General features: G+C 47.6%; 1 protein-coding gene across 3 annotated transcripts in view; it reads right to left on the minus strand.

The window, feature by feature from the left end:
- Positions 1-357: 357 nt before the first annotated feature.
- The window catches only part of RAD54L2 (RAD54 like 2), a 47,202-nt gene continuing 22,829 nt past the window's right edge, over positions 358-24,730 (minus strand). For 2 of the 3 annotated variants that reach the window (XM_071755592.1, XM_071755593.1), the window contains exons 2-21: positions 22,376-22,574; positions 20,803-20,942; positions 19,092-19,223; positions 18,086-18,318; positions 17,204-17,386; positions 16,876-17,009; positions 15,435-15,631; positions 14,567-14,909; positions 12,701-12,878; positions 11,847-12,098; positions 11,118-11,236; positions 10,711-10,826; positions 9,899-9,998; positions 9,351-9,556; positions 7,873-8,048; positions 6,922-7,118; positions 6,618-6,814; positions 6,099-6,188; positions 5,624-5,716; positions 2,401-5,414 (exon numbers count right to left, since the gene is read on the minus strand). In XM_071755592.1, coding sequence (XP_071611693.1) covers positions 4,426-5,414; positions 5,624-5,716; positions 6,099-6,188; positions 6,618-6,814; positions 6,922-7,118; positions 7,873-8,048; positions 9,351-9,556; positions 9,899-9,998; positions 10,711-10,826; positions 11,118-11,236; positions 11,847-12,098; positions 12,701-12,878; positions 14,567-14,909; positions 15,435-15,631; positions 16,876-17,009; positions 17,204-17,386; positions 18,086-18,318; positions 19,092-19,223; positions 20,803-20,942; positions 22,376-22,574 — 4,274 coding nt within the window. In that variant the 3' untranslated portion in view covers positions 2,401-4,425. Of the gene's footprint in view, positions 2,237-2,400; positions 5,415-5,623; positions 5,717-6,098; positions 6,189-6,617; positions 6,815-6,921; positions 7,119-7,872; positions 8,049-9,350; positions 9,557-9,898; positions 9,999-10,710; positions 10,827-11,117; positions 11,237-11,846; positions 12,099-12,700; positions 12,879-14,566; positions 14,910-15,434; positions 15,632-16,875; positions 17,010-17,203; positions 17,387-18,085; positions 18,319-19,091; positions 19,224-20,802; positions 20,943-22,375; positions 22,575-24,730 lie in introns of those variants that run through there. The other variant, XM_071755594.1, reaches the window with a different exon arrangement.

Consider the following 24,730-nt stretch of genomic DNA (forward strand, 5'->3'; position numbering starts at 1 on the left):
AGCTCCTGTGGATTTGCCAGAGACTCCAGCTCCGAGCTGGGTGCCACCACGGTGGGAGCCACAAAGCAGCAGCGCAGCCGTGGGCGGTGGTGGTGGTGAGGCAGGCGGCAGAGGTTGCTCGCCCTCACTTGCACCGTTGTCCCTTCAAAGGGAGCAGTTGCTCTACTCCAGTTGCAAGGAGCCATCACCCCCACTGTCATCTAGCTGGACTACATTCCCCTTTTAACCTCTGCTCCCCCACCCCAACCCTCCCCCCATCCCCCGTCCTTCCAAGACTGGATTAACAAAATTCATCCCAGCATGATGAGAAACACCAGTTGTGAAGGTATTTGCTGTCCTTTTGGCCTGGAAGCCATCTGCAAACCAACAGCAATTCTCTTGTATTCCACCATTTGCTGACATCATTAAGCCAAAACATGTATCACTTCTAGTGAAGCCCCATGGAAATCCCATCCTTTGCTTGACAGAATATTTGCTTTCTGTGAGTACCTACACCCACCCCCCATCAACCTTCCAGGTGCTTGTGGGGGCAAATGTGCACCAGATTTTCCATGGGCCAAGCTGGGCTGTGCTGCCCCCCACCCTGTCCTGAGAACAACAGAAGTGTGGGGGCAACAAGAGCACTGAGACCAGAGCAGAGCAGCCGCAGCCTTCCCAGGGCCACCACATCCCACAGCTGTACCCAGCCTCTGCCCGACTGTCCCCAGGAGCTGAAGCCTCCCACCCCAGGGAAGGGCTGAGGGCTGAATCCCAAGGCGGGGGGCAGCTGACCCAGCCCAGACCCCTGCAGCTCTGCACCAGCCTCTGGGCTGTGCTCAGAAATCCACCTTAAATGTCCAGAACCCTGAGCAGAGAGTCCTGCACTGCTGTCCTCAGTGTCACCCGCAGCCCTGCTGGGAACTAGCAGCTGCTTCTGTCCAGCCATTTGGAGACAGAAATTCAGCAGCAAAAGAAAAATTTAACCCATGGAGGGAAAGCCCCTGTTCCAGGAAAACCAAGGCAGGACCCTCTGCAGCAGAACCACGTGCTGGAAAGGGCAGATGAGGTGCAGAGGGAGTCCTGTGGGAGAGTTCTGAGAGGTCTCCTCACTTGGAAAGCCCCTGGATAACCGAGGTGAAGAAAATGCCCCCACAGGTGCCTCCAGTCACCTTGGAGCAGTCCCAGTTGCTGCCAGCCCCCATGGTCAGGGCATCACGGCCCTCTATGTGACCACCTCTCAGCTGAGGGGACCCAGCCCCTCATGAAGGGGGTGCTTAGGGCCAGTATGTGGGGAGGAGAGGTGCTACCCCACCCCACCGTGCTCAGGAGGGGCAGCTGGGGGGTCACTTTGGGCACCTTTTTGTGGTTGCCCCTGTCCACAGCTGTCTGCCAGCAAGAGGAATCCCCTCACAGAGTGTCACATCTGGTGGCAGCCACACCACATGAAGGCAGTGAGGGGTCTCCATTGTGGCCATACAGGAGCTGGGAGAGCCCCCACACCCCAGCCTGGCACAGGGAGAGTTACAGCTGACCCACAGCATGGATCATGTGCCCTACAGCAGCCAAGCACCAGATGCCTTCAGTGTATATGGCCACTGGGCTCAGGCTCTGCTGGGGACCCCTGGGAGGACTTCAGACAGGAGCATGGGGATGTGCCAGGGCCCACTCAGGAAGCCTCAGGTGCTCTCCTGGCCAGGTAAGGGGCAGAGAAAACAGTGGGCAGGCCACATCCAGAGCCACTGTGCTAACTGCCCCCAGATGAATCTTCATGCCTTCTCTCAGCACAAAGCCACAGAAGAGACCCATTCAGATGGGACTTGGGAGGGTCCCTCAGACGAACCCCACTACCCTGACCACCACCATCGAGGACCAGGTCTCTGATGAGGGTCTGCTCATGCTCCATCCTCCCCCACACCCCCGCAGGTCTCAACACTTGCTACTCTTGACAAGGTAAGCCCTTGCCTAGGTCCATACCCCAAATCCACCGGAAAACTGACAGCCTCACAGGGATGCAACAGACATCTGGGCAAGCTGGTCATACAATCAGTGGCACAGGGTTGTGCATGAGGTGGACACACAGAGCACAGAAGGGCATGACTCACAGATGCAGCACTGTCAAGTCTTTGGAGAAACTTGCATGAACACCACCAGTTAATTTGCTTTGTTACTTTTGTGGGGGGGTTTGATTTTTATTTCCATGGTGCATCCAAAGACAAGTTGTCCAGCAGTTTGCTCAGAACCCCTCGGTTTTCAACTCCTAGGATATGTTAAAGAAGAAAGCACTATTTTAATGTTTGTCTTTTTTTTTAAAAAAAAATAATTAAAATAATTTGCATAGCTAAACTGTTGATCTAAGGCTTCTATGAATGGTGTGGTTATGTTTGACAGACAATGTCCATTAAACAGAGAAAGACACTAGGAAAGCCCCATAACATTTTTTTTATTATGTTTTTGTAAAACACACGTGCACACACACCTTTCTCTCTCTCTCAGGAAGGGAGGTCCCCATCTTCCAGCCCTCTTTTGGTGGAGGATGTCAGGACATCCTGCCTTTTCCTACACCCAAGTTGGACCCAACTAAAACCAGTGACTGCAGTTTCCACAGCCCAAGAGGTCCCCTACAAGCTACCACTGCTCCAAGGTTCTGGCTACATTCCGGGGACATCCCACAGCATCACAGAAAGTTAGGGGTTAGAAGGGACCTTGAAAGATCATCTATTCCAACCACCCTGCCAGAGCAGGGTCACCTACAGCAGGTCTCACAGATGAAGAACATCTCCTGCCTGCTGATAGCCAGGTTCCTGGATTTCAAGTCTCCATCCTCACACGTTTACACACAGGCAGTCACACACACCAAGCCAGCTGCACTTGGGTAGCCCAGCCTATCTCCTCTCACCTGGCACAGAGGTGAGCAGCCTGCTCACTGTTAGGGCTAGGGCCAGCCCCTGAAGGAGATCAGGTCTGGGCTGGGTACTGCTCCCTGCCTGGGGAAAGGTGCTTCCGCAGCAGGACCTCTGCCTTCCCAACTCACAGTCCCACTCCTCACAGGGAATGAGCACAGGCAGCTTCCACACAAGCTCTTCCACCTGCCCCAGCATGAAAAGGGGACTCCATCCTCCCTCTGGCTGCTACAGAACACCTGGAGCATCTCCTCCCTGTTCTGGCACCATCCCCCCAATGGAGAAAATCCAGACAGTCTCTGCAGCTGGCCTTGCTGCTAGGCTATGCTTTGGTCAAGCACCTGCTCCTCCCCACAGACAACCCAACAAGCAACCACTGCATGATGGAGCCAGCATTTTATTTTTTTAATATGAAAATTAATTTAAAAGTAGAAAGAAAGCGTCCCCCAGACAATAAATATTACGCCTTCATGAAATAAATTAATGTTGAGATTCTCTGCAGGGGGAAGTCGCTCCAATCACAGATTCAAGAGAAAGTGGCACTGGGACCAGTGTCCCCTCCCAACCTTCTCCACTGCCTACTGCAGTGGAAGCAGCAGCAGTGAGCCCACCTAACCCTGCATCTGGTAGGCCATGGCAGGGTGAGATGTGGCCTTCACACAGCCTGGCAGGGCTGCGGAGCTGGGGAGTCACTAGGATTCCCCTCCAACAACCAGCAAGACATCTGGGAATGCTCTACTCATCTGGCACACAGAGCTGGCATCAGAACCACAGGGACCAACCTACCTTGGATGGGACCCTCCAGAAGTGCCTGGGGGAGCCTTCCACCAGAGCCCTGCCCTCCTCGCTATGGCAGGAACCTGCCTGGATCCCTCACACTAGTTCACGTGAATTTGAAGAGGATGACAAATTCTTTGTGGGGTGTTTTGTTTCTTTTTTCTTTTTTTTTCCCTTTTCTTTTTTTTTTACATCAATCCCCCCTCCCCCCTCTCCCGACATACACGACGTAGAAGCCCCCCCTCCCTTCCCTGGAAAAAAAATTGCTTCACCCCCAACCTCTGCTGGAGTCACCCCCGGGCCCACACCTCCCGGAGTGAGAGAAGTTCACAGATAAGGCAGTTCATGTGAGAGGGAGGTGGGCCCTGCCAGTGGTCAAGCCCATGCCTCCAGGCCTAAGAAGGGCAGTGACTTGCAACACCAAGCCTCCCCCTTCCAGACAAGACAGAGAACGGAGACAGACAGACAGACAGAGCGTGGGAGGGAGGCACTCCTATGGTTTGCATTGCTGCTTCCCTCCTCCCCTGGCTCTTGCTCCCTCCGCCATAGGAGGTCCACTCTATCCCCCTCCCAGCCCCTAATACAATTCAGATCCTTGACATCTAAAAACCAACAAAACAAAACAAAAAGAACAAAACAACCCCCATGCCACACCCTTCGCATCTTTCTCCACCCACTGCTATAGCCCAGAGGGAAAATTCTGACTCCCAAAAAGGTCCTGCAACTTTTGCCTCCTGGCGGAGCTGACACCGAGCAGGAGCTGGGCCCATTATTTCCCTGTGATCTCTATAACATCATCGTCTTTGTCCTCGTCATTAGAGCTGCATCCCACCTCTGGGACCTCCTGGGGTTCAAACTGAGGCACCTGGGACCGAAGGAGGCCCCCGGCCGGGTAACCCGAGTGAGGGGACATGTAGCCAGGGTAGGCAGATGCCATGCTCCTGGGAAGGCTGCTAGGCAAGACGGGGGCTGGGAAAGGAGCAAACATCCTGGGCTCGGGCAGGAGTGACTGCGTGAAGGGAAGCGAGTAATTGGGCAGCACCCCTGCCAGAGAAGGGTTTAGCATGAATGAGGGGACGCTGGCGGTGGCTGAGGTAGCAGCAGAAGAGCTGGCGGTGCCGGCTGTCAGCAGAGGGTCAGTAGTCACAGGGAACACCAGATGAGGGTCTGGGAGTAAATTGGGCAGCTGGTAATAAGAGGAGCCAGTGCCCACATACAAGGAGTTTCCTGGTTGGGAGGCAAATGGATGGGTTAGGTTGTGGTTTAAAGAGACAGGAGGCATGGCGAACCCACCAGAGACAGGGTACCCGTGTTCGTAGGGCTGCACGGACGATGGCAGCTGGCGCTTCTTCTGCTGCCTGCGGGCCTGCTCCTCCGGAGCCGACGGCGAGGTCGACTTGCGCTTGTTGCCCCGTAAGTCCAACACTGAGTGGGCATCGACGTGCTGGCTGGTGGCTGGCAGGGCTGAAGACACAGAGGGAGCCATGCAGTGAATCCCCACACGCTGCTCGGCTCCTCGGGCTGCCAGGCCAGGCGCGCTGTCCGTGTGAGCGGGGTGGGCCTGCGTGGTGTTGGCGCTGGGAGAGCTGTGCCGGGACTCCCGGGCAGCCGCTGCCTCCGCGTACTGCTGCAGCTCGCTGATGATCTCGGGGCTGTCAGGGGATATGGGCCGAGTGAGCTCCTCCGCGCTGGGGAGCTGTGGTGATGAGGCACTGTGTCTGCCGTTGCTTGTGGACTCCAGTGAGGAGCTCTGGGAGCCTGGAAACAAGGAGATGGAACAGGTGAGAAGGAAAACCATGGAGAAGAACGTGGGGGCTAAGAGTGGAAAGGAAGGTGGGGATATCCTGGGAAGATTGTGGGGTCAGCTTTGAACACAGGAGTGATAGAAGGCATCTAGAAAAGACACCCCAGACACTCAGGTGGGAAAGTGCATCAGCAAGCCCCATCCAGCACTCAGAAACCCCTACCTGAGGCAGCTGTCCGACGGTCCTCATTGCCCTTTGGCTTCCCAGTGGTCCGGATAGCAAAAATTCGCCCGTCACTGGTCCGGATATAAGTCCCTGGAACAGAGGCAGAACAACTTCATTCCTGGTTTCTGTGAGGCTGCCCAGAGAGGAACACAACAGCAGTACTGCAGAAGGCCACCCCACAGACAATGCAGGAAGGGGGATCAGTGCGGGGCTTCTCCCCACTTCTTCACTGCTCATCTCTACCCTCTCAGTTTTCCCGGGCTGGAGTTTACCCCTCCAACGTGCTGACAGTGGGAAACATGGAGCTTCATTCTTGGGACTGAGTTTGCTCTGGGAGCATCAGGAAGTGTTTGGCTGCCCCAACACATGCAGTGGGTGCTGTGAGAATGAGATTCATGCTTTCACATCCTTTTCTTTGCTAATTAGCATTGGCTAGGACCCTGTTCACAAGTCTTACCCAGACAGAGATTACCTTTTGTCCCTCGAATGATGTGGATGCTCTCGCCAGCACTGATTCTGGCCTGTACATCAGTAGATGTGTTTGTACCCGGAATCACAATATCTGGCAGAGGGGGAAGAAACAGAACAATATCCATGAAATCACATACCAACACACTTGGGAACAGGGAGGTGCACCACAAAACCCCTTTGCTTGCAGTGTAGTTGTGTCTCCTACACACAGTGCTAGAAGCAACCCCTGAGTTTATTTCTGAGCAGCAGAGGCTCTGAGGAGGCAAAACCATGCAGCTCTGGCACAGCATCTCCCCTATCCCAAGAAGGACAACTGGCAATTGTTGCAGGCCCTTTTAAGGAGAATTCACTCCCAACAACCCACTAGGCCCATGCCCCTTGCACATCTGCAGGGAAAGCCCTCCAGGAACAAGGGAACCACTGAAAGGCAGTGAGGCAGTACCAGTGGCTCTGTTGCCTGTCTGCCCATGGTCCATGAGGGCATCAACAGCTCAACTCCCTGGGAGCATCAGCAACTCACCTGTGGTGGTGACAATCTTCTGCACAAAGACACCAGCTCGCTGTAGATAGTTGATGGGGAAGTTGACAGCAGGGTTGGAACTTGAGGTGGATCCTGCACTGCCCATGGGGACATGCCGGGGCATCATAGGAATGGGGGTGGATTGGACTGGGCGAACGCTTGCCACCGGCTTGTCCTCACCCTTGAGGGCTGGTCGCCTAGTGAGAGAGGAGAGTGCAGTGCCCCCACTGACAGGGTTAAGCATCCTCTGCCCCCTCATTTCACATCTGCAGCACATGAAGAAGGGGAAGAGGCAGTTACTCACCAGTTCCTCTGGCTAAAGGCAGGGATGCTCGTCAGGCTCTGGTCACTGGCTGGGTAATACTGTGCGTAGGACGGCCGGGTGTAGGGGACGGATGCTCGCTTTTCCTCCTCATAGCTCTTCTTGGCTGCTTTCTTCTCTGCCTTGGTCAGCTTGTGCTCCTTCCGGTCGATCAGCAGTGACTCATGCTGAAAAGGCTCCTGCAAACCCACAGCACTCAGGTTTTGACACCAACACACCACAAGAGGGAACCAACATGCCCCAAACGGTAGCCACCTGGTCCCTGCATCAGCCCTCCCTCCCAGACTGGAGCAGGGAAGAGGGGATTTGGGAGGCCAGTCATGGCCAAAGCAAGCATGGGGCAATGCTGTGGATGTGACCAAGGCTCATCTCAAAGAGTGACAGTCAGCTAAGCCATCACTCACCATCACTAAGGCTGCCCAGCCAAGACCATTGCTCACCATGAGGACAGAGCAAAACCCAAGAGCCAAAGGCCAGGCTAAGAGCAGAAAAACACAGCCTGCTAAGAGGTCACACAACAACCAGAGCCCCATGACACCCAGCCACAGGCCCACTCTGCAGTACACCCCTATCAGAGAAACTCTGCACAACACAGGCAAGTTCTGGCTATCCCAGCTCTGGTTTAAAGCCACACCAGGAAGAGAGCTGGCAGCAAACCAGGATATGCCACTGCCAACTTCCCGGCACAGCATCAAGTTGAAGAAAGGGGTGCCCCCTAACCTGTCCAAGGCAGAGGTAGATCTGTCTGTGTAGAAGACACTTGCAAGAACAGGGCTCCTAGGGCCCCTCTCTAGAGAATTTTTTACCTATTCCCACCAGTACATACATATATGTGTCCTTCTTGCCACCATGTTCTCATCACACAGACCGACTCCTCCAGCCTGACTGCTGCTTGTGCAGTGTTGTGCCATTAGGGAAGAGGGCCGGTCTTACCTTGGTGATGAGGTGAGGATACTTGAGACAGGCTAATTGTAGAACAGATTCCTTCATCTTGGTTGGATTCAGGGAGAGCTGAGCAGGATCAGATTCCTCTTCCACAAAATGTAGCAGGTTCTCCACCTCCCGTCGGGTGAAGTTCAGCACTGGGTTCAGATCATCCACCACCCGGTCTGGAAAGGAGAGGGAATGGAGTGAGCAGAGAAGGGATGAGATGGGTACTGCTGTCCTTCCCACATTCCTGTTCTAACATATCTCCTTCCTTGCAAACTGAATGATTGTCAGAAGCATTCCATAAACGTCAGGGCAGGGAGAAAAATCATCAGCCCTGTTTAGAGATGAGCCTGTCTGACCAAGCTGGGCTGACAAAAGCCTTGTGCTCCAGACTGCACAGTAATGCAGTACAGGTCATGGACCTCCTGGCATTCAGGAACGTGAGGTTAATTACAGATGGTGTTCCATCTCACATTGCAAGGCTCAAAACATACAAGACCTGGGACAGAACTGTAGCCACATCAGTACATGCCCTCCCACAGATCCCACCAAAAAGGCTCAAGTTAAGAACCAGGTGCTGAAATTTACAGAACCCTCTTTAATCAAAAGCTCAGGATAGCAGCCATGGTCCCTCCCTTGTAAGAGCCCAAAAGTTTTCCTTGGGCATTAATTCTTTCCTGCACACAGGGCAATTAGGAGCATACAGACAAAACATTTATATCCAGGACTCTCCTGTGATCCAGTCCAGCTGCCAGGGGACTCCACCTTGAGTACAAGACAGTCTTCTGAGCCTATTACCCTGAGCTGCTGCCTCTGGAGTTGGGTTTCAAGACAAAAAAGGACAGAGGCAGAACTCTTTCTGGGTCACCATAACCCTCAGCTGTGTGCTTTACAAGAACAGCTTGAAAGCTGACACAAGCCAGCACTAAAGATACTTCTGGTACAAGATCAGGTCAGAACTGGAATGAATGAATGAATGAATGATTTTTGGCTCCTAAGAAAGCACTATCAGTCAAGGATGTCAACATATGTATTAATGTTGCTACTCTCCTTCTCTTGCTACTGGAGAAATGGAGGTACAGAGCAATATAATAGGTAATGCCCAGGTTATTTAACACAAATAATTCCCAGGCACTGGGGAGAACAGGATGACAACCCACTAAGTCTCCAGTCTCTTGTAGCAGCTAGGAGAGTAGCAGAGAAAGCAAATGGCACTGCATTTGACTGGTAGCTTAACCATGCTACAGAATGCAGGCTCCACAACCCCTACTGCTCTGCCATGAATTTCTTTTTAGGGTCTCATGTTACTGCCACCTTCAAAAAAACAACAGATAAAGCTCTACAACAGTGTCTGCATCACTTCTTTGGCTGCCTGGTTTCCAGCCTTAAAAAAAGAAGTTACAAAAACTACAGAAACAGGACTTATAGGAGCTAAAATGAGTGAAAGCCAAGAGCAGAGTGCCATGTCCATCCACACTTACCTGACATGCCCTGCTTGGAGATCTGACGGTCATAGATCTTCTTCTCAAGGGTGTAATCAGAAACCAGTCTGTAGATGTGGCACGGCTTCTTCTGCCCATAGCGGTACACTCGGCACACGGCCTGGGCATCATGGCACGGGTTCCAAGAAGCATCAAACACCACCACTCTGTTTGCTCCAATGAGGTTGACACCCAAACACCCAGCACTGGAAATTGAAGTCAAATTACAAATTGCTGCCCTTGCAATTTTTCAAAGCTTCCAGGCATGACTGCCACCACAGCCAGGAGTCCATTAGTTATCTGTGGAAAGTCCCCTCTGATCCTACAGGCAACATTAAACCTGTGTTTTGTTTCCAAGACTGTTGTTAAGTTGCTGCAGAGGACTAAAGCTAAAATTTTATGCCTCTAGGGAATTTAGAAGCAGATGGCACTATCATCCCATAATCTTGAGAGCAAACTATGAAGGGGGTTTAAGAACTGAAAAACCATATGAATACCAAGCATTAGCATGAGTCGTCCACTGTGCCCTTCTGCTCCAGCCAACTTACCGTGTGGACAAAAGGAAGAGCCAAACAGAGGTGTTGCTGGGGTCATTGAACTGGTTAATCAGTCGTTCCCTTTCCGAGGCAGAGGTGCTGCCATCCAGTCCTGAAAAGGAAATTAAGGACATATTTAACAGGTCTGTATGTTTGGGGGAATCCTATCAGCACAAAACCTCTTCCCAAACACTGAGCCTTGACACTGGTTCCCAACCGATTCTAGGTCTTCCTCAAGTCATGCACTTTGGGACCTCAACCAGATCACTTTGGAGCTCTAATCTGTCCAGCCAGGCAGGTGCAACACAGCCAGCCAGGTTGGGATTTGCTAAACTGAAAGACAAAGCAAAACATTCCTCAAGCTTCACAAGGCCAAGACTGGGAGTGCAACAACACAACAAGCCTCTTAAGGCTCTGTGTTAAGCAAGACAGGCAGCAAGCAAGAGCAGCAGGCACAAAGGCCTCACATATGCTAGAAGCTCAAGGAAATCAGAGAAAGCAAAATTGTGAAAGCCTTTGGCAAAACCCCATAGACTGGATCTGAGCACAAAGTGTACTGGTCTGAAGGAGTGCATGTGGGTATCATGTCTCTGTTCCTGGGCAGCAGGTTGCTTATGGCAGCTCTGCAAAAATCAGGAACAAGTGGCACTGAGCAACTAAAGTAAGAACAATCTGAAAGAGACTTCACCAGAAGAATGCTTCAGAAGAGCATTTTCATCCCCAGGGAAAAGTACAAGAAGATGGTGGGTGACTTTGAGGAATTAGTCCATCACAGAAGATCAAACAGTGTCACACCAAATGAGAGGAGGATTGGCTGCACTCACTGTAATAGCTGATGTTTCGGACCCAGTTGTGAACTCCTCCATCTGAGCCTGGAGGACTTGGCATTGGTCTCTTTGCCAAAAACTCTTCAATGACAGATAACGTAGACAAGCTCTGGCTGCAAAACCAAGATCTCTGTTCAGGAGAAAGCCCCCACAGCAGCAAAAGTGGAGTGTCAGAATTCTTCCCCAATGTTGTCAAACCCTGTTTGTGCCAGCACACCTCTCATTAGTAAACTGGATAGTGGTGAAAGTATAAAATCCATGGAGGAAAATGAGAATCTAATATAACAAAGGAGAAAAAGGGAACTGCCACACCACTCACCCCGTGTAACAACCTCAGTACCAGGAAGGGTTCAACTACTCCAGTATTTGGTGACTGCAGGATCAGTTGTTCATACTTTGCTTACCTGAAGACCAAGATCTTGTCTCCAAGTTTCACACTTTCCTCAATTAGGTGAAACAGTAACACCATCTTGGGCGAGTTCTCCAAGACTCCTGTCTGGTAATCACACAAGATGTCTTTGGCCTACCAAGAAACAGAGGACTATTACAGGTGGAATTGCTCATTCCCTGTTTAGTTCAAAAGTCCTGTCTCAACCCAAGAGAAATAAGTCATTGCAGAGAGGTTATATACATCCAGCCAGGTATAAGTGACAACGTTACTCTCTACTACTGCTGCTGCCTCTCATTCTAGAAGATACAAATGACAAACTTCTAGAAGTATGGATGAATAGGTATCCTCTTAACCTCTCATGACATTCTACTCTGTCTCAAGACCTCTGCTCCAGCCCATGAGATTTACCACCCTTCAAGCAGATTAAATTTCACCTTAACACATTTTTTTTAGAATAGTAAAGTCCACAGACTTTTCTGTCAGATGAAAACAATGGTATAAGAGTGTTGCCTGCACAAGAGTTCCAGAATCCCTACCCAGTGCCATGCAGACATGCTTATCAAGATGCACTGTGGCAGGGAAAACAGATGAGAAATCCCCAACTTTTAAACAGGAGAGTCTTTTCTTTGCCCTAGTTCAGAAAACTACCCTGACAAGAACAGGTACAGTCTTTCAGAGTAATTATCTAGTCTATGTTTATCATAACTCTCCAGATGAAGAGTTTTCCAGCAGTGGTACTCACCCACTCATAAGTAACGACCTGATTTGCTCTCTCCTGAAAGGGGTTGAAGCCAACACTTTGGAGGAACTTGCTATTGGTAGCTTCTCCAACTGGTGATGCCAAAGCATTACTTTCTGTTTTAACTTTAATCCCCTGAGGCTGGCAGCGGGAATTAGTACTTGCTGTGCCAAGGTCATCCACATCCAAATCCTGCTCATTTGCCAGATTCTCCTTTTGCAGAGCTTCATACAACACATCTGGATGGTTCCAAATCTGAAGGAATAAGATATAAAAGTGATTAGGTCTGCACTGGCCTTTTTCCTGCTAATGGTTGTAGACTGAAATCCCCCCTCACCTATTCAAAGGGAAGAACTATTCCTTCAATCACCTCATCACCATCCCCATGTGGAACTGTAAGGCACTGCAGAGAAAGCCAGCCTGACTGCATTAAAGCAGTGAAAGCAGAAAACATGACTTTGCCATTACACAAGGTATAAACCACCTTAACCAAGGCTCTCCTGACTTTAAAACTGCTGAATTATTTCCTTGAGAACAAACCAGAAGACCACCATGCATCCCTCACAGCACAAATGCAGAGGAAGCTGGTTGTTTGCATTGCAGCAGGAAAACGGTTACACTATCAGCGCCCTTCATCTGATGGCTGCAGGCATCTGGTACAAGTCTGAACAAGACATTTAACATCTCTGCACTCCAGTTCTGGAAGCAGGGATAACAGTCCTGCTGGGCCACTGCAGGGTACTTCAGGGAGAGAAGATGCACCTGGACAACCACACTTCTATTTCCTGGTTTTGCTGATATTCCTGCTTTTCCCTTACATACTAGAATATTTCTTTGCAGCTCCTGCCAAAACCTACCTTACAACAAACACAGAAAGCTTTGAGTGGGTTCAGTCCCAGCCAGCCACTGTTGCCTGCATCTCGGAACCGGTTCATGAATTCGGTATAAAGGGCCCGCTGGATCTTTGACAGGCGCACCAGGATGACGTGTTCTTCCTTGGATGGGAGCTGAACCTTCAGCACGTTGTGACCTCGCCTGTGGAGGAAATCGAGAGAGATAAACTGAGTGGAGGGAATTTCCCAATCTGATCTCTCTGTGGCTGCCTGTAGGGTAAGATTCTGACTTCTTGCCCACCTGGCTGCAGAGAAAAAGAGGTCTAGTCACACACTTCTCTAATGCAGGACACTTGTAAGACACTCTCCCTTCAGCCAAATTCCAACTGCAAGCACAATTACAAAAATCCCAAATGTTACAATCCTCTAGCACAGGCCACAGCATTAAGAGGGTGACAAAAGTCCTGTTTTCCATGGTAGCTGAAAAACAAAGACCTGAAGTCTCTTTATAGCTATGCCAGTGACTAAGATACTCTGTCCAAATCACTGGTCCAGCATCTAAGAAAACCTCATCTGAGAACAAAGCTGATTTGCTTCCAGAGTGGTGGAGACACTGTCACTGTTCCTACCTGAGGTTCCTGAAACAATTTCAGACCCTGGGGCAGAAGGTATCAGAAAATGCACATCCAAATTAACTATTAAGACATCAAAATAAACCTGAGGTCACTCTGATGCAGTTAGAAGTAGTGTTCTCCATTAACAGAGTCTGTGATACCAAAGCAAACCAACTTAACTTCTACCCCAAAGGCAAAACAGAGCCATAAGGACCACTTTGAAGTTGACAGATTGAATAAGACAGAGATTGAGAGAAATATGGAGCTACTAACTTAAGAATCTCCCCTGTGGTTTCCTCTGTGTGCTTAATATCCTCTCACAAAGATAAAGTACCTGTTTAAAACTCAAGCCTGAGATGCTGTATCAATGGGCCAAGGCCAACTGGATGAGGTTTAGTAAGGGTCAGTGCTGGGTCCTGCACTTGGGTCACTACAACCACACACAATGCTACAGGCTTGGGGAAGAGTGGCTGGAAAGGTGCCCAGAGGAAAAGGACAGAAGGTGATGGTTGACAGCAGCTGAATATGAGCCAGAATGTGCCCACATGGCCAAGATGGCCAACAGCATCCTGGCTTGTATCAGAAACAGTGTGGCCAGCAGCACCAGGGCAGGGATCATCCCCCTGCGCTCAGCACTGGTGAGGCCACACCTTGAATCCTGTGTTGAGTTTCGGGCCCCCCACTAGAAGAAAGACATTGAGGTGCTGGACTGAGTCCAGAGAAGAGAAACAAAGCTGGTGAAGAGTCCGAAGAACAAGTCCTGTGAGGAGTGGCGGATGGAACTGGGGTTGTTCAGTCTGGAGAAAAGGAGGCTGAGGGGAGACCTTGTTGCTGTCTATAACTACCTGAAAGGAGGGCAGACCAAGGTGGGTGTCAATCTCTTCTCTTATGTAATAAGCAATAGGATGAGAGTAAATGGCTTCACATTGCATCAGGGGAGATTTAGATTGGATAATAGGGAAAATTTCTTCACCAAAAGGATTATCAAGCACTGGAACAGGCTGCCCAGGGAAGTGGTTGAGTCATCATCCCTAGATGGATTTAAAAGATGTGTAGATGTGATGCACAGGGACATAGTTCCGTGGTGGACTTGGCAGTGCTAAGTTTATGGTTGGACCTGATGATCTTGAGGGTCTTTTCCAACCTGCATGACTTTGTGATTCTCCAAGGCAGCATTACTAACTGTACTGCATAAACTCAGCAAACAAGCAGGCTGATTTGGGATGAAGGAGCTGTTGGCATGGATTACACCCTGAAGAACTCCTGGTGGACTCACCGCTGCACAAAGCCTTCCAGCAGGCTATGCAGGACATGGCTGCGATACCTCATGAGGCGGACATCTTGAGGGGTGCTGTCAATACACTGCCCGTTCAGGATGGGGCGCTCAAACATGTTGCTGAATTCCTGCCGTGAGCCTAGGAAGTCAGGTCGGACAAAGTCTACCATGCACCAATACTCAATGAGGTTGTTCTGGAGCGGGTAGCCAGTCAGCACCACCCGCCGGCGGGAGCGGATGTTCTTCAGGGCCTGTGAAGTGCTGGCATGGCAGTTCTTTATCCGGTGTCCCTCATCACAAATAACCACATCTGGGCCAGGGCGAGACAAGGCTTTCTCAATCCCTGAGGACAAGGAACATTAAGGGTTAGTTAGAGATGAGTAAGACAAAGGTCTGGTTTTATATGGTCACTAACTTCATAAAAAGAAAAAAAGGGGTAGTTGTGAAAGACAAAAAAATGCAGTATTCATGGGTGGCAGAGAGCAAGGCTGATTGAAGAAATAAAATGTGACTAGACACTAGCTCCAATTTAGCATAATGTGGTAATGACCAGGCATGACTGTCCCTCAATTTTTGCTCAATGACCTGCATTGCATCAAGTTCAGTGTCTTGCTTCAGATCAGACTGGTAAATCTCACACAGACAAAATCCCTGAGTCTGGGGTACTGACTGCCACGCTTACTTGCAGCTACTGCGAGAAATGAAAGACTCAACCAAAACTCAATATCCTTCTGTCTCCAAAGATACAGTCCTGCTCTGCAAAGTCTGATTATGTCAGGGATGCTAAAAGCAAGTTCTATGTTCTTTCCCTGTGCTGCCAGCCAGACAACAGGATCACACTCTCTTCTCAGTTGAGGACTGGCCTCACCTTTCAGGAGCTCTTGCTGCCGGTCTTCCTCATCCAAGTCAATAATGACAGGGCCAGTTTGTTTCTTTGTTTTCTTCTTCCTGCCAGTGGCAAAGGACTTCTTCAGTGAGAGGAGACGATACATCTCATATCCCATCAGCAGCACACCACCCTCTATCACCCAGTCATTCACCACCTTTGCACGTGCAGCTGTTGTCCTGCAAAACAAACCAGACAAATAAACTGTGAGCTTTCTTTCCAGTTCCAGTTTGAACCACTGGATTGGAGTCTCCTGAGAAAAAAAAGACCCGTTCAATTAATTAAGGTATTTTCTTGCATCAAACCAGACAGAAGAGAAACAATCTGGTACAGAGGAAAACAAAACAATGTGCTATAGATAGAAGGGTTGAGAATGACAGATCCTCACAGGAACAGAGCTGTAGAAGTTTGTCATGTACAAAAGCATATGAAACTTGAGAGGATACTTTTTAAAGAGCTGCTGAAGAGACTGCCTCTGCAAAATCAATTTTCAGAATGAGTTGCTATTATATGTGGTTGTAACAGTCTAGTAATGTCTCCCTTGTTATTATCTCTTCCAATACTAGTGTCCCTCAACTATTCCTTCCCTGCTAGTCTGCTCAGAATTGATGCATACCAAAGCACTGTCCTCACTCAATTCTCCCAGAGCACACTAGATCATATCCAATAGTAAACACATGGAAGGAGCAGCATCAGCAGATTCAAAGTACATTCACCCAGGAGGTGAAGACCTCAAGAGATGAATGTATGAACAGAGCTGAAGAACTGAGAGCTCCCCAGGATCACTGTGCTGTCCTGATCTGTGCCTGACAAATGATCCAGAAAGAAGCAGAGATCTGCAAGCCAAGAATACACTTCATACCAAGCTGTAACTGCAACCACAAATTTCTCCCTTCTGGACAAGGAGGCTGTGTATAATTTGCCAGAATCCCTCAAGAACAACACAATTCACAGAAACTCATAATATCAGGTAGATGAATTGCAGGTGTGTGAAAAATACCAGGAAAAGACCACAATGTTTAAAGTACAAGAGACATGGTACAGGGGGCACATGCCTTAGGAGTCCCAGGACTCTAACAGGACTAGCAGTGTACTACCAGAAACAAACCACAGCATTTCTGCTCCGCTCTGCAGAAACAGCACTGTGTTTGGAACTGGGATCCTCATCTCAGCATGTGTGGGAGAACAGAGAGATGCATCAGCAGCATGAGAAGGAAGTATAAGATATAAATTGAATGAAGGAGATATTAAATCTCTCCCGAGTACCAAAATCCTCCTCTCAAGACAGCAAATCTAGAGCAAGAAAGACCTGAGAGTTGAGGGCATAGAATTAGCCCAAATTAAACAGTCTGCAAAAGCAAGTCTGATAACAGCTCCATCAGATGAAGTCCAAGAGCTCAAAAGTGATTTTACTGGCACCTACTTGTGTTCATCATTCAGGATGTGGACTTTGAAGGTGCGTGGCTGGACCTCTTTGGAGTTATAATCAGCAGGAAGGTTTTCAGGTGCTGGGAGCCACATGTTGAACTCTGCTAGCCAGTTTTGGAGCGTATTCACCTGAAAAAGTTAGCCATAGAAGGATTAAAAACCCAACTGAGTCACTCATAAACAGAAATGAGAATAGGTAATGACACCCAGCTGGGACCAGGCAGAGGAAACAGACCACAGCATGCAAACTAAGGACCACAGAGAATGAAAGAGGGAGAAAAGAGAAAGAGTATGAGAGCCACCCTGCCACATGAGCTACTTACAGGTACAATGGCAAGAACAGTCTTTGCTTCTGTGTGCCGAAAAAGTACATCCAAGAAAGAGATGACCTGTATGGTCTTGCCCAGGCCCATGCTGTGTGCTAAAATACACCCAAACCCACTGCTGGTTTTAAATCTCTCCAAGGACTCGACCAAGTTGTCATAAAGGAATCGGATCCCACCAATCTAGACAGAAAAGTAGAAAAGGCATTAGAATAGTGGAAGAAAAATGCAAGATGGGTATGTATTTACAGAGTGACAAGCACCTTAGGATTACATCAAAAGGGGATGTTTCACGTTCACTATGGTATTCGAATTTAGGGAAGGCTCAGAAAGTCAGTATTTTTAGGTACTCCCAAAACTTTCTGAGAATACCAGCAAATCAAAATCAATTTGCAGCCAGAGAATCTACATTGGTGTTAATTAGTTTGTTTATAATTTTATTTTTAAAATGCACACATTTAATGCACATGAAGATACAAAGGAAAATATTCCTGCCTGTGCCAGATATCACTACCCTGGTCCACCACCAGGACACCGTTCAGGTAAAAAGCTTCTTAGGCATGATAATGAACTCCAGCTCTTATAAAACATTTTACCTTTTAGCACTGAAGGAATGAATTGAATGAATACAGGTGATTGAATGAATACAGATGAATACAGGGTTCTTGAAATAACAGGTAAATACTCTGGTTATCGTACAATAACAATAGTCAAAGTCACACTTAACTCTGGCCTTCTTTTAATATGTCCTTATCACTTGACTGCCCACAACAGCCACCAGCATAACCAGACTGGTCACAGAGCTCACCAAAGAATTTCTGCTGAGATTACAGGGCCCAGATTGCCAGAATTCATTACATTTTCAAGGCGAATACAACTTACCTGATGGGGTTTTACTGCATGTGCAAGCTGGGGAGCCAGGAAAATGTCCTCCTCATTTGGTGGATGATTGATGTTGACAATGACTTGCCCCAGAGCATCTGACTGATTTAAGGCATCATTCACATGAGAGCCACTGCTCTCTTCACTGCCATCCTCCTCCCCTTCATTGCCAGAATCACTGCTGTCCACAATTTGGAGGGCATCATCCTCTCCCGAACTCAGTTCAATCACTTCTGTAAAGTAACCAAAACAAGAGGGAATGAGGACAAATGTTAACTTGAAGATCAGGGTTTATCATGCATGGAAAAAACCTCATATCTGGAAAGCAAGGCTACAACCTTTTGCAATTCAAGACTGACCTAATGACCTGTTCTTAGCAAGCAGCCACAATACATGAATACATCAGGCTCCTCAGACCAGCACCAAAAGGCTGGAGCTTCCCTGTGTTTCTGAGAACACAATTTTAGGCTGATCCAAACAGAACATGAGACAGCATTATGTAAATGTGTTACATTCTCCTCCACGTGTCCTCTTCATTCCTAAACCCAGACATGCATTTTATCTGTTTATACAATGCCCAAGGACCACCACCAAGAAAATCAGAGAAGTATTCTGCCAGAGTGGTACCATGGAGCCAGGTTAGATCAATTTAGGACAAGGGACACAAAATCCACTTTCAGTTGTAGATCTGAGTACTTAGATTCTCCTTTTATATACAGCAGATGATGTCACATCTCATGGAAGCATTGCTCAGCAGACCACTGAACAAAATTAAGTACATTTATAAAGCAGAAATAAACACAAGTTCACAAGAGTGCCTGATAGGCCTAAGTTATAAATGTCAGTTTAGAACTCAAAGGCCAGAACTGGCCATATATTTGGAAACCAATAGGCCTACAAAAATGAAGCAATTCACTACTGGAGCATCTGACTAGATGAAAACAGACTTGTGGCTAAACAAACAGCGCATTGTGAGAAGACCAGGGTGAGGCAACTGGTCACTTACCATCTTTAATACTATTTTTTCCTTTAGTATCATCTTCACTGCCACTGCTGGTACTGTCCAGGCAGATCACTTCCTCAGCCAGAACCTGAGGGGGGAGCTGGGTAGCCTCTGCTGTTCTGAAAACAATGTCCTCTACAAACATAAATTACAAACAATAAGTAATTCATGATAATGGGGAAGGAGACAAAACTGTTCAGAAACCAGACAGTATTTCCTTCCACTTTTGCTCCAGTAACTTAGCCCTGGAATTTTCCATAACAGACTCTCACTGTCTACAATACTCCTATGACTCAGCTTCCTGGGTCACAATCTCATCCTTTCTCAATATGCCAAAACAATAGCCTACTGCTGATGGCACCCCCTCTACTGCATGCCCTGGCTGAGGCACACTGACCATGCAACATGCTAATGTCCCCCTCATCCTTTTTTACTTTTAGAATTTTTTTTTAATTATTTTGTTTGTTGAGTCTTAGAAATAAAAGCTGGTTTTCATCCACCAGAGAAAGTACCAACTGCTGAAGGGATAACTGTCCTTTGTTAGTAGGGACTATGTCATAATTATATCCCACATATTATAAACAACTTTTGCTGATCAAGACCATTTGTTTGTGTTTAAGTTTTGCCATGTGGGGAGAGTGGATAGCTAATGGGGCCACATAAGCATCACTGCAGTGACTCAGCAAGCAATGACATTCTTCTGGGGCTGCAACCTACTCTGTAACAGTTGAAGTGTACAGTTAAGTAGCTCTTATTCCTCCCCCTCCATGCAAAAATGTTTTGAAAGGGACAACACGTGTTTTTTTCAAGAGACAAAGTCAACTCAGGAGCTCCTCACCCTTGACACAACTTCCAACTGTGCTTCTCTGCCCTTTACATCAGTCTGAAAGGCTATAAAACTAGATCACTGAAATGATGTAAGTTAGGAGACAATGCAAGATGACAAAGTCACTGGAAGACAAGGGTGATGCTTAATCATTTATACTGCCTGCTATTTCACTGCTTGCTGAAACATGCAAGAAAGGACAAGGTTACGTCATGAACATACATGACCCAATCTAACATCTCAAACACATGTACACCCAGTCTATTGTTCCACTATCCTTAGTACCAGATCATTCACAGATCTGGACCAAGGACAGCACTTCTGTCAGATCTGTTGGTTTAAGCTTTCATGCCAGTTGGAAAGGCAAGAAAGACTGCTTACACACAATTAACTTGTCAAAATATTTGCAACGAGAGTTCCCTGAGACTTTTCACCATGCTGCCACAGCATCTCGATTCAGAACTAGCTCAGAACTGGAATTGACTACACTGAAATGACAAGTGGTTCAGAACTGATACTTCAAGAGTTTACATTTGAAAGTCCAAGTGCAGCACAGAATCATAGAATGGCTTGGGTGGGAAGAGACCTTTGAAGGCCAACCCCTCTGCAGTGAGCAGGGACAGTTTCAACCAGATCAGGTTGAAGCAGAGCCCCATCCAACCTGACCATGAATGTTTCCAGGGATGGAGCACCTACCACTTCTCTGGGCAACCTGGGACACCATTTAACCACTGTTAAAATTTTTTTCCTAATATGTAGTCTGAATCTACCCTATTTAAGTTTAAAATCATCCACCCCTGTTCTGTCATGGACAACCATGGCACTACCTTCTTCATTCAGCTTCTGTTCTTAAAAATCTTGCTTCAGGTGGCACCTCCCACTGCTTACCAGGAAGAAGCTCTAGGGGTACAGTTGGGATAGTGGCTGGATAATCCTTCCTCTGCTGCTCTAGCCGCTTCCTTCTCTCCAACTCTTCCTGCTGGGCTACTTTTGTCACGGCTTCCAGTTGGTCCTCACGCAACAGCTTCCTGAACACAAAAGCAAACAGAGAACCATGATTTGGTGGCATTCAGACAATTGCTTTCAAAAATCTGAATGGCTGTATAGCTATCTCAAAAGAAGACTGACAAGGTCCAGGTAGTCTGTCAGCTACACGGACCAGAAACATCACCAAAAGAAGTATTTTACAGCTATTTCAAGGCTGTGTGTCCCACCTACAGGTAGCACTACTAGCACCAAGAACAAGACACAAGTTTGAAAGAATCAAACTAATGAATGGAAGAAAAGCATGAGTAGGTAAGTGTATACTTAAGCAAGGTTTTCATAGTCTCATTCTTCTATCTGAACAGATGTTATTTATTGCTATGCACTTTCTAAACAGAAAATGCACAAAAGCATGCAAAGAAGTTGTATGGGACGGAAAAGCATCAATTCCTCCCCAAAAAGTCATCACTCTGATTGTACTCTGACAATAGTATTTTCAGGAAGAAGGACCTCTAATGGCTTTAACAATTGTTTCAAAGGATGCTCTCAGAACACCTTATGTCTACAGGTGGTTTTCCTTATTTCCAAAAGCTGCTTTTTCCCTAATTCAGTTTCATGTGTGCAGCCTTGGAAATGAAGACTGCTTTGCCAGAGAAGTGGTGCAGTACAAGCCAGAGTAAAATCCAGTTCCCTCAAACTAGCCTTTAAATCCACCCACCCCACTGTAGGGACAACTCCATCCCAATGAAGTTTCAGTTTCCAAGGCCTACTCAATGGTCATTCCTTTGGCTTTAAAAAAAATCAATCTGCACAAGCTTAAATATGAAGCAGATACCACCAGCATGCTACACACAAGGCAAAAGAGTCAGTTGCTGCTACAGGAAATTCTGCTCTATTTTGACTCCTCTGAACATTTTAGATCAAAATGAACAAAATTTTGTAGTGAATTACCACCTCACGGCCTGTCCCAGAATATATACAATGACTTAAACAATCAAGCAATTAAGGCCTTATAAAATTCAGGTGAAACTGATTTGCAACATTTCAGTCACCAGTCACAGAATCAGCATTCCTGCCAACAAGTGGTCAGGATAGTAGAGGGATGGACTATGTTTTAGGCTGTTTGCAACAGGATCCTCAGCAGCAGCAGCTATCTGAAACTGGGTTATTTACTTAACGGTGGTGTGGTTTTTTAATTACGTGTCTTAAAAGCCAGCAAAGAGTGCACAGTTTTTGCAATATATTCCATAACCAAATATGCTGCACTCTTTTGAAGTACCAAACAAGTCTGCACCCACATGCAACACTCCAGTCTGAGATCATACTACTCCCACTGGTCAAATTCTAAGGTTTTGGAAAAGATAATCCATCTGGTTTTCCAACAGTGGCAATATGTAGCTCAGAAGCAAAAGTCCAGAGATTCCGTTTTTACCCAAAAGGCTATACAGGACCATAGCTCTTTCTGGCTGCTGCTTACCTTATGTTCCTCCGCATGTGAGATGGTTTCTGAGCCCTCTTCTTTTTGGTGTCCTCAGAGGCCAGGCTCTTGTGCTGGTTCTGCAAGAGTCGCTCTGCCCGCTCACTCTGAGATGAGGTAGTTGAAGTAGAGCGCTGCCATTCTCCATCCTCTGTGTGTTCAACATGGTCGCTGCTGAACACAGCTTCCTGGGGTTGGTCTGAAAGAACAAGGAGGCAATGACACGAGAACTACTGTGCCAGGCTGGCAGTTGGCTGTTACATGAGCATTCATCAGCCAACAATCCCTGTTCTCACTTGCTTGCAAAAATGTTTCCGTGAGGGTCGAAATTGGGGTCCTTCCTGATGCTGCCACTCAAAAAGTGATAAAAAGTTTTATAGCGAAGGGTCTGCTCCCAGCAAAGCCAAGACCAACACCACTCAATACAGCACAGAAGTGTCCTGACAAGAAAACAAGGCAAAATCATTTCATTCCACATCAGCACTGGCTGACTCTAAGGGCCTATCTCCCTCTATGGGCCCAGTGAACTCCAACTAGAACAAGGAACTCAAATCTTTTTGTTTCACAACATTCAAGTGGGGCAGAAATTTCCATTTCATTGACACATGTGTAACCATCTTTACAGAAAATATCACACTAGAAGTTATCTGGTTCAAACACTGGGCCATGGCTTAGCAGGCACCTCAGTGGTTTTATCACCAGGCTCCACTCTCATGATTTATATGGTATCTTCTGGAAAACTTAAAAAAAAAAAGTAAGTGACAATAATCTTCCCACATTATAAACCACATGCACTGCTTTTTCTATACATTCTTCTATTTTCTGACTTGCATTAATGGCTGATTTCAGTCTTAAAGCACTATATGAAATGACACCTGGTTCTATGTGACATTGTGCTCTTCAACAGGCTGCCAGTGACCAGGCTAATGCTCACAGAGCATGGAAAGGAAATTAGTCTATTCAAAACTTCCCTTGAAGTAAACTGTTTCTGACAAGCCTTGTAATAGCTGCTTTGAAGCTTCTTGTCCCCTTGTGTCAGGCAAAGAGATACCCTGAACCTCATCTCATCAGCAGCTTTCTTGCTTATATATACTGTGTATCTGAGGCTAAGACTGAACTGAAATGACACTTAGAAGTCTGAAGAAAAGAAGACATCAACACAGAAGAATGTGGCAAATGAAGTGATACAGAACCAACAAGCACAACATTGTGACTCTGTGGGATCTGGAGACAAAGGACATCCCTTCTCAAAAAGCTGGGAGCTTCAGTGAAAGATGCTTCAGTACAGGATGTTGTGTGTACAGCTGCCTCATTAATATCCCTATTATATGCCTATTAAATTAACCTTAACGACAATATCACCTCTTAAAATTGAGATGACAAGAACTAGATTCACATCTTGGTCAAAAGCACTATCTTTGTAAGCTTTCTCTCCAGGCATCCCAACAGATCTGCCCCAGCATTTGCTTGGAGCCTGTGTCAGAATGCAGCCAGGGCTTCAGGAATCTCCCCACCATGGGCCAATACCAGCACGGTGGCTCAAACCTTTCTGTGAACATCAGTCCCAACAAGTCTTATACATATGAGGAAAACAGGTATCCACGACTTCTGTGATGAAACAGAGCTCAGGATGAATGCAGGGAAAAGTTATGTTGCATATGAAGATAAAGGCAAGGGAGGTTGCTGCTACAGTTCTGCCACAGATGAGGTCTTGGAGCCGTGTCCTCCCACAATGCCTCCTTAAACTTACAAGCTCAGACATCACGTATCACACTCACTTCCAGACAGGGAACTGTGCTGGGAATAAACCCAGTTTCCCAGGCTTCCCAGACAACAACTCTGCTACTTGAGCTGCAGACACATTTTGGTCACAGTACCTGCAATTCTTCATCACTGCTTCCTTCCCCCATCCCTCTCGACTCCTGGTTATATAACTAGATCAAAAAATTGGATGAAATAGGGCAAAGGGAAGCAGGGAGGCTGCACACGTGATCACATTCTCCGGGATGAGTCATTAAACCAGTGACTATCCCAGAGACAAACACTGCCATGGTTACACTGCTGCCATCTCACCCTGGGCCCAGGGGACCTTGAGAAGGCACCAGAGAGCACAAAGTCATGCTTGTTTGGAAGAGGAAGAGCTTCTCTCTCCACATCCCAGCAACTGCCCATGCCACCTTCAGCAGCAACTCTGACACCAGCTCCATGCATGGAAAGGATACCTTCAGGATGAGGGTGATGTTAAAAGAAGCCCAAGGCTCGGCAGAGGTGGAGGCCACAATGTGTCTCTTCTGTATGTTTTCATATTTGTTGTGCAAGCCCTATGTATACTCATACCACCTCTGCATTCTACTT

This window comes from Heliangelus exortis, chromosome 12, assembly GCF_036169615.1.
Source record: "Heliangelus exortis chromosome 12, bHelExo1.hap1, whole genome shotgun sequence".
Classification (NCBI taxonomy): domain Eukaryota; kingdom Metazoa; phylum Chordata; class Aves; order Apodiformes; family Trochilidae; genus Heliangelus; species Heliangelus exortis.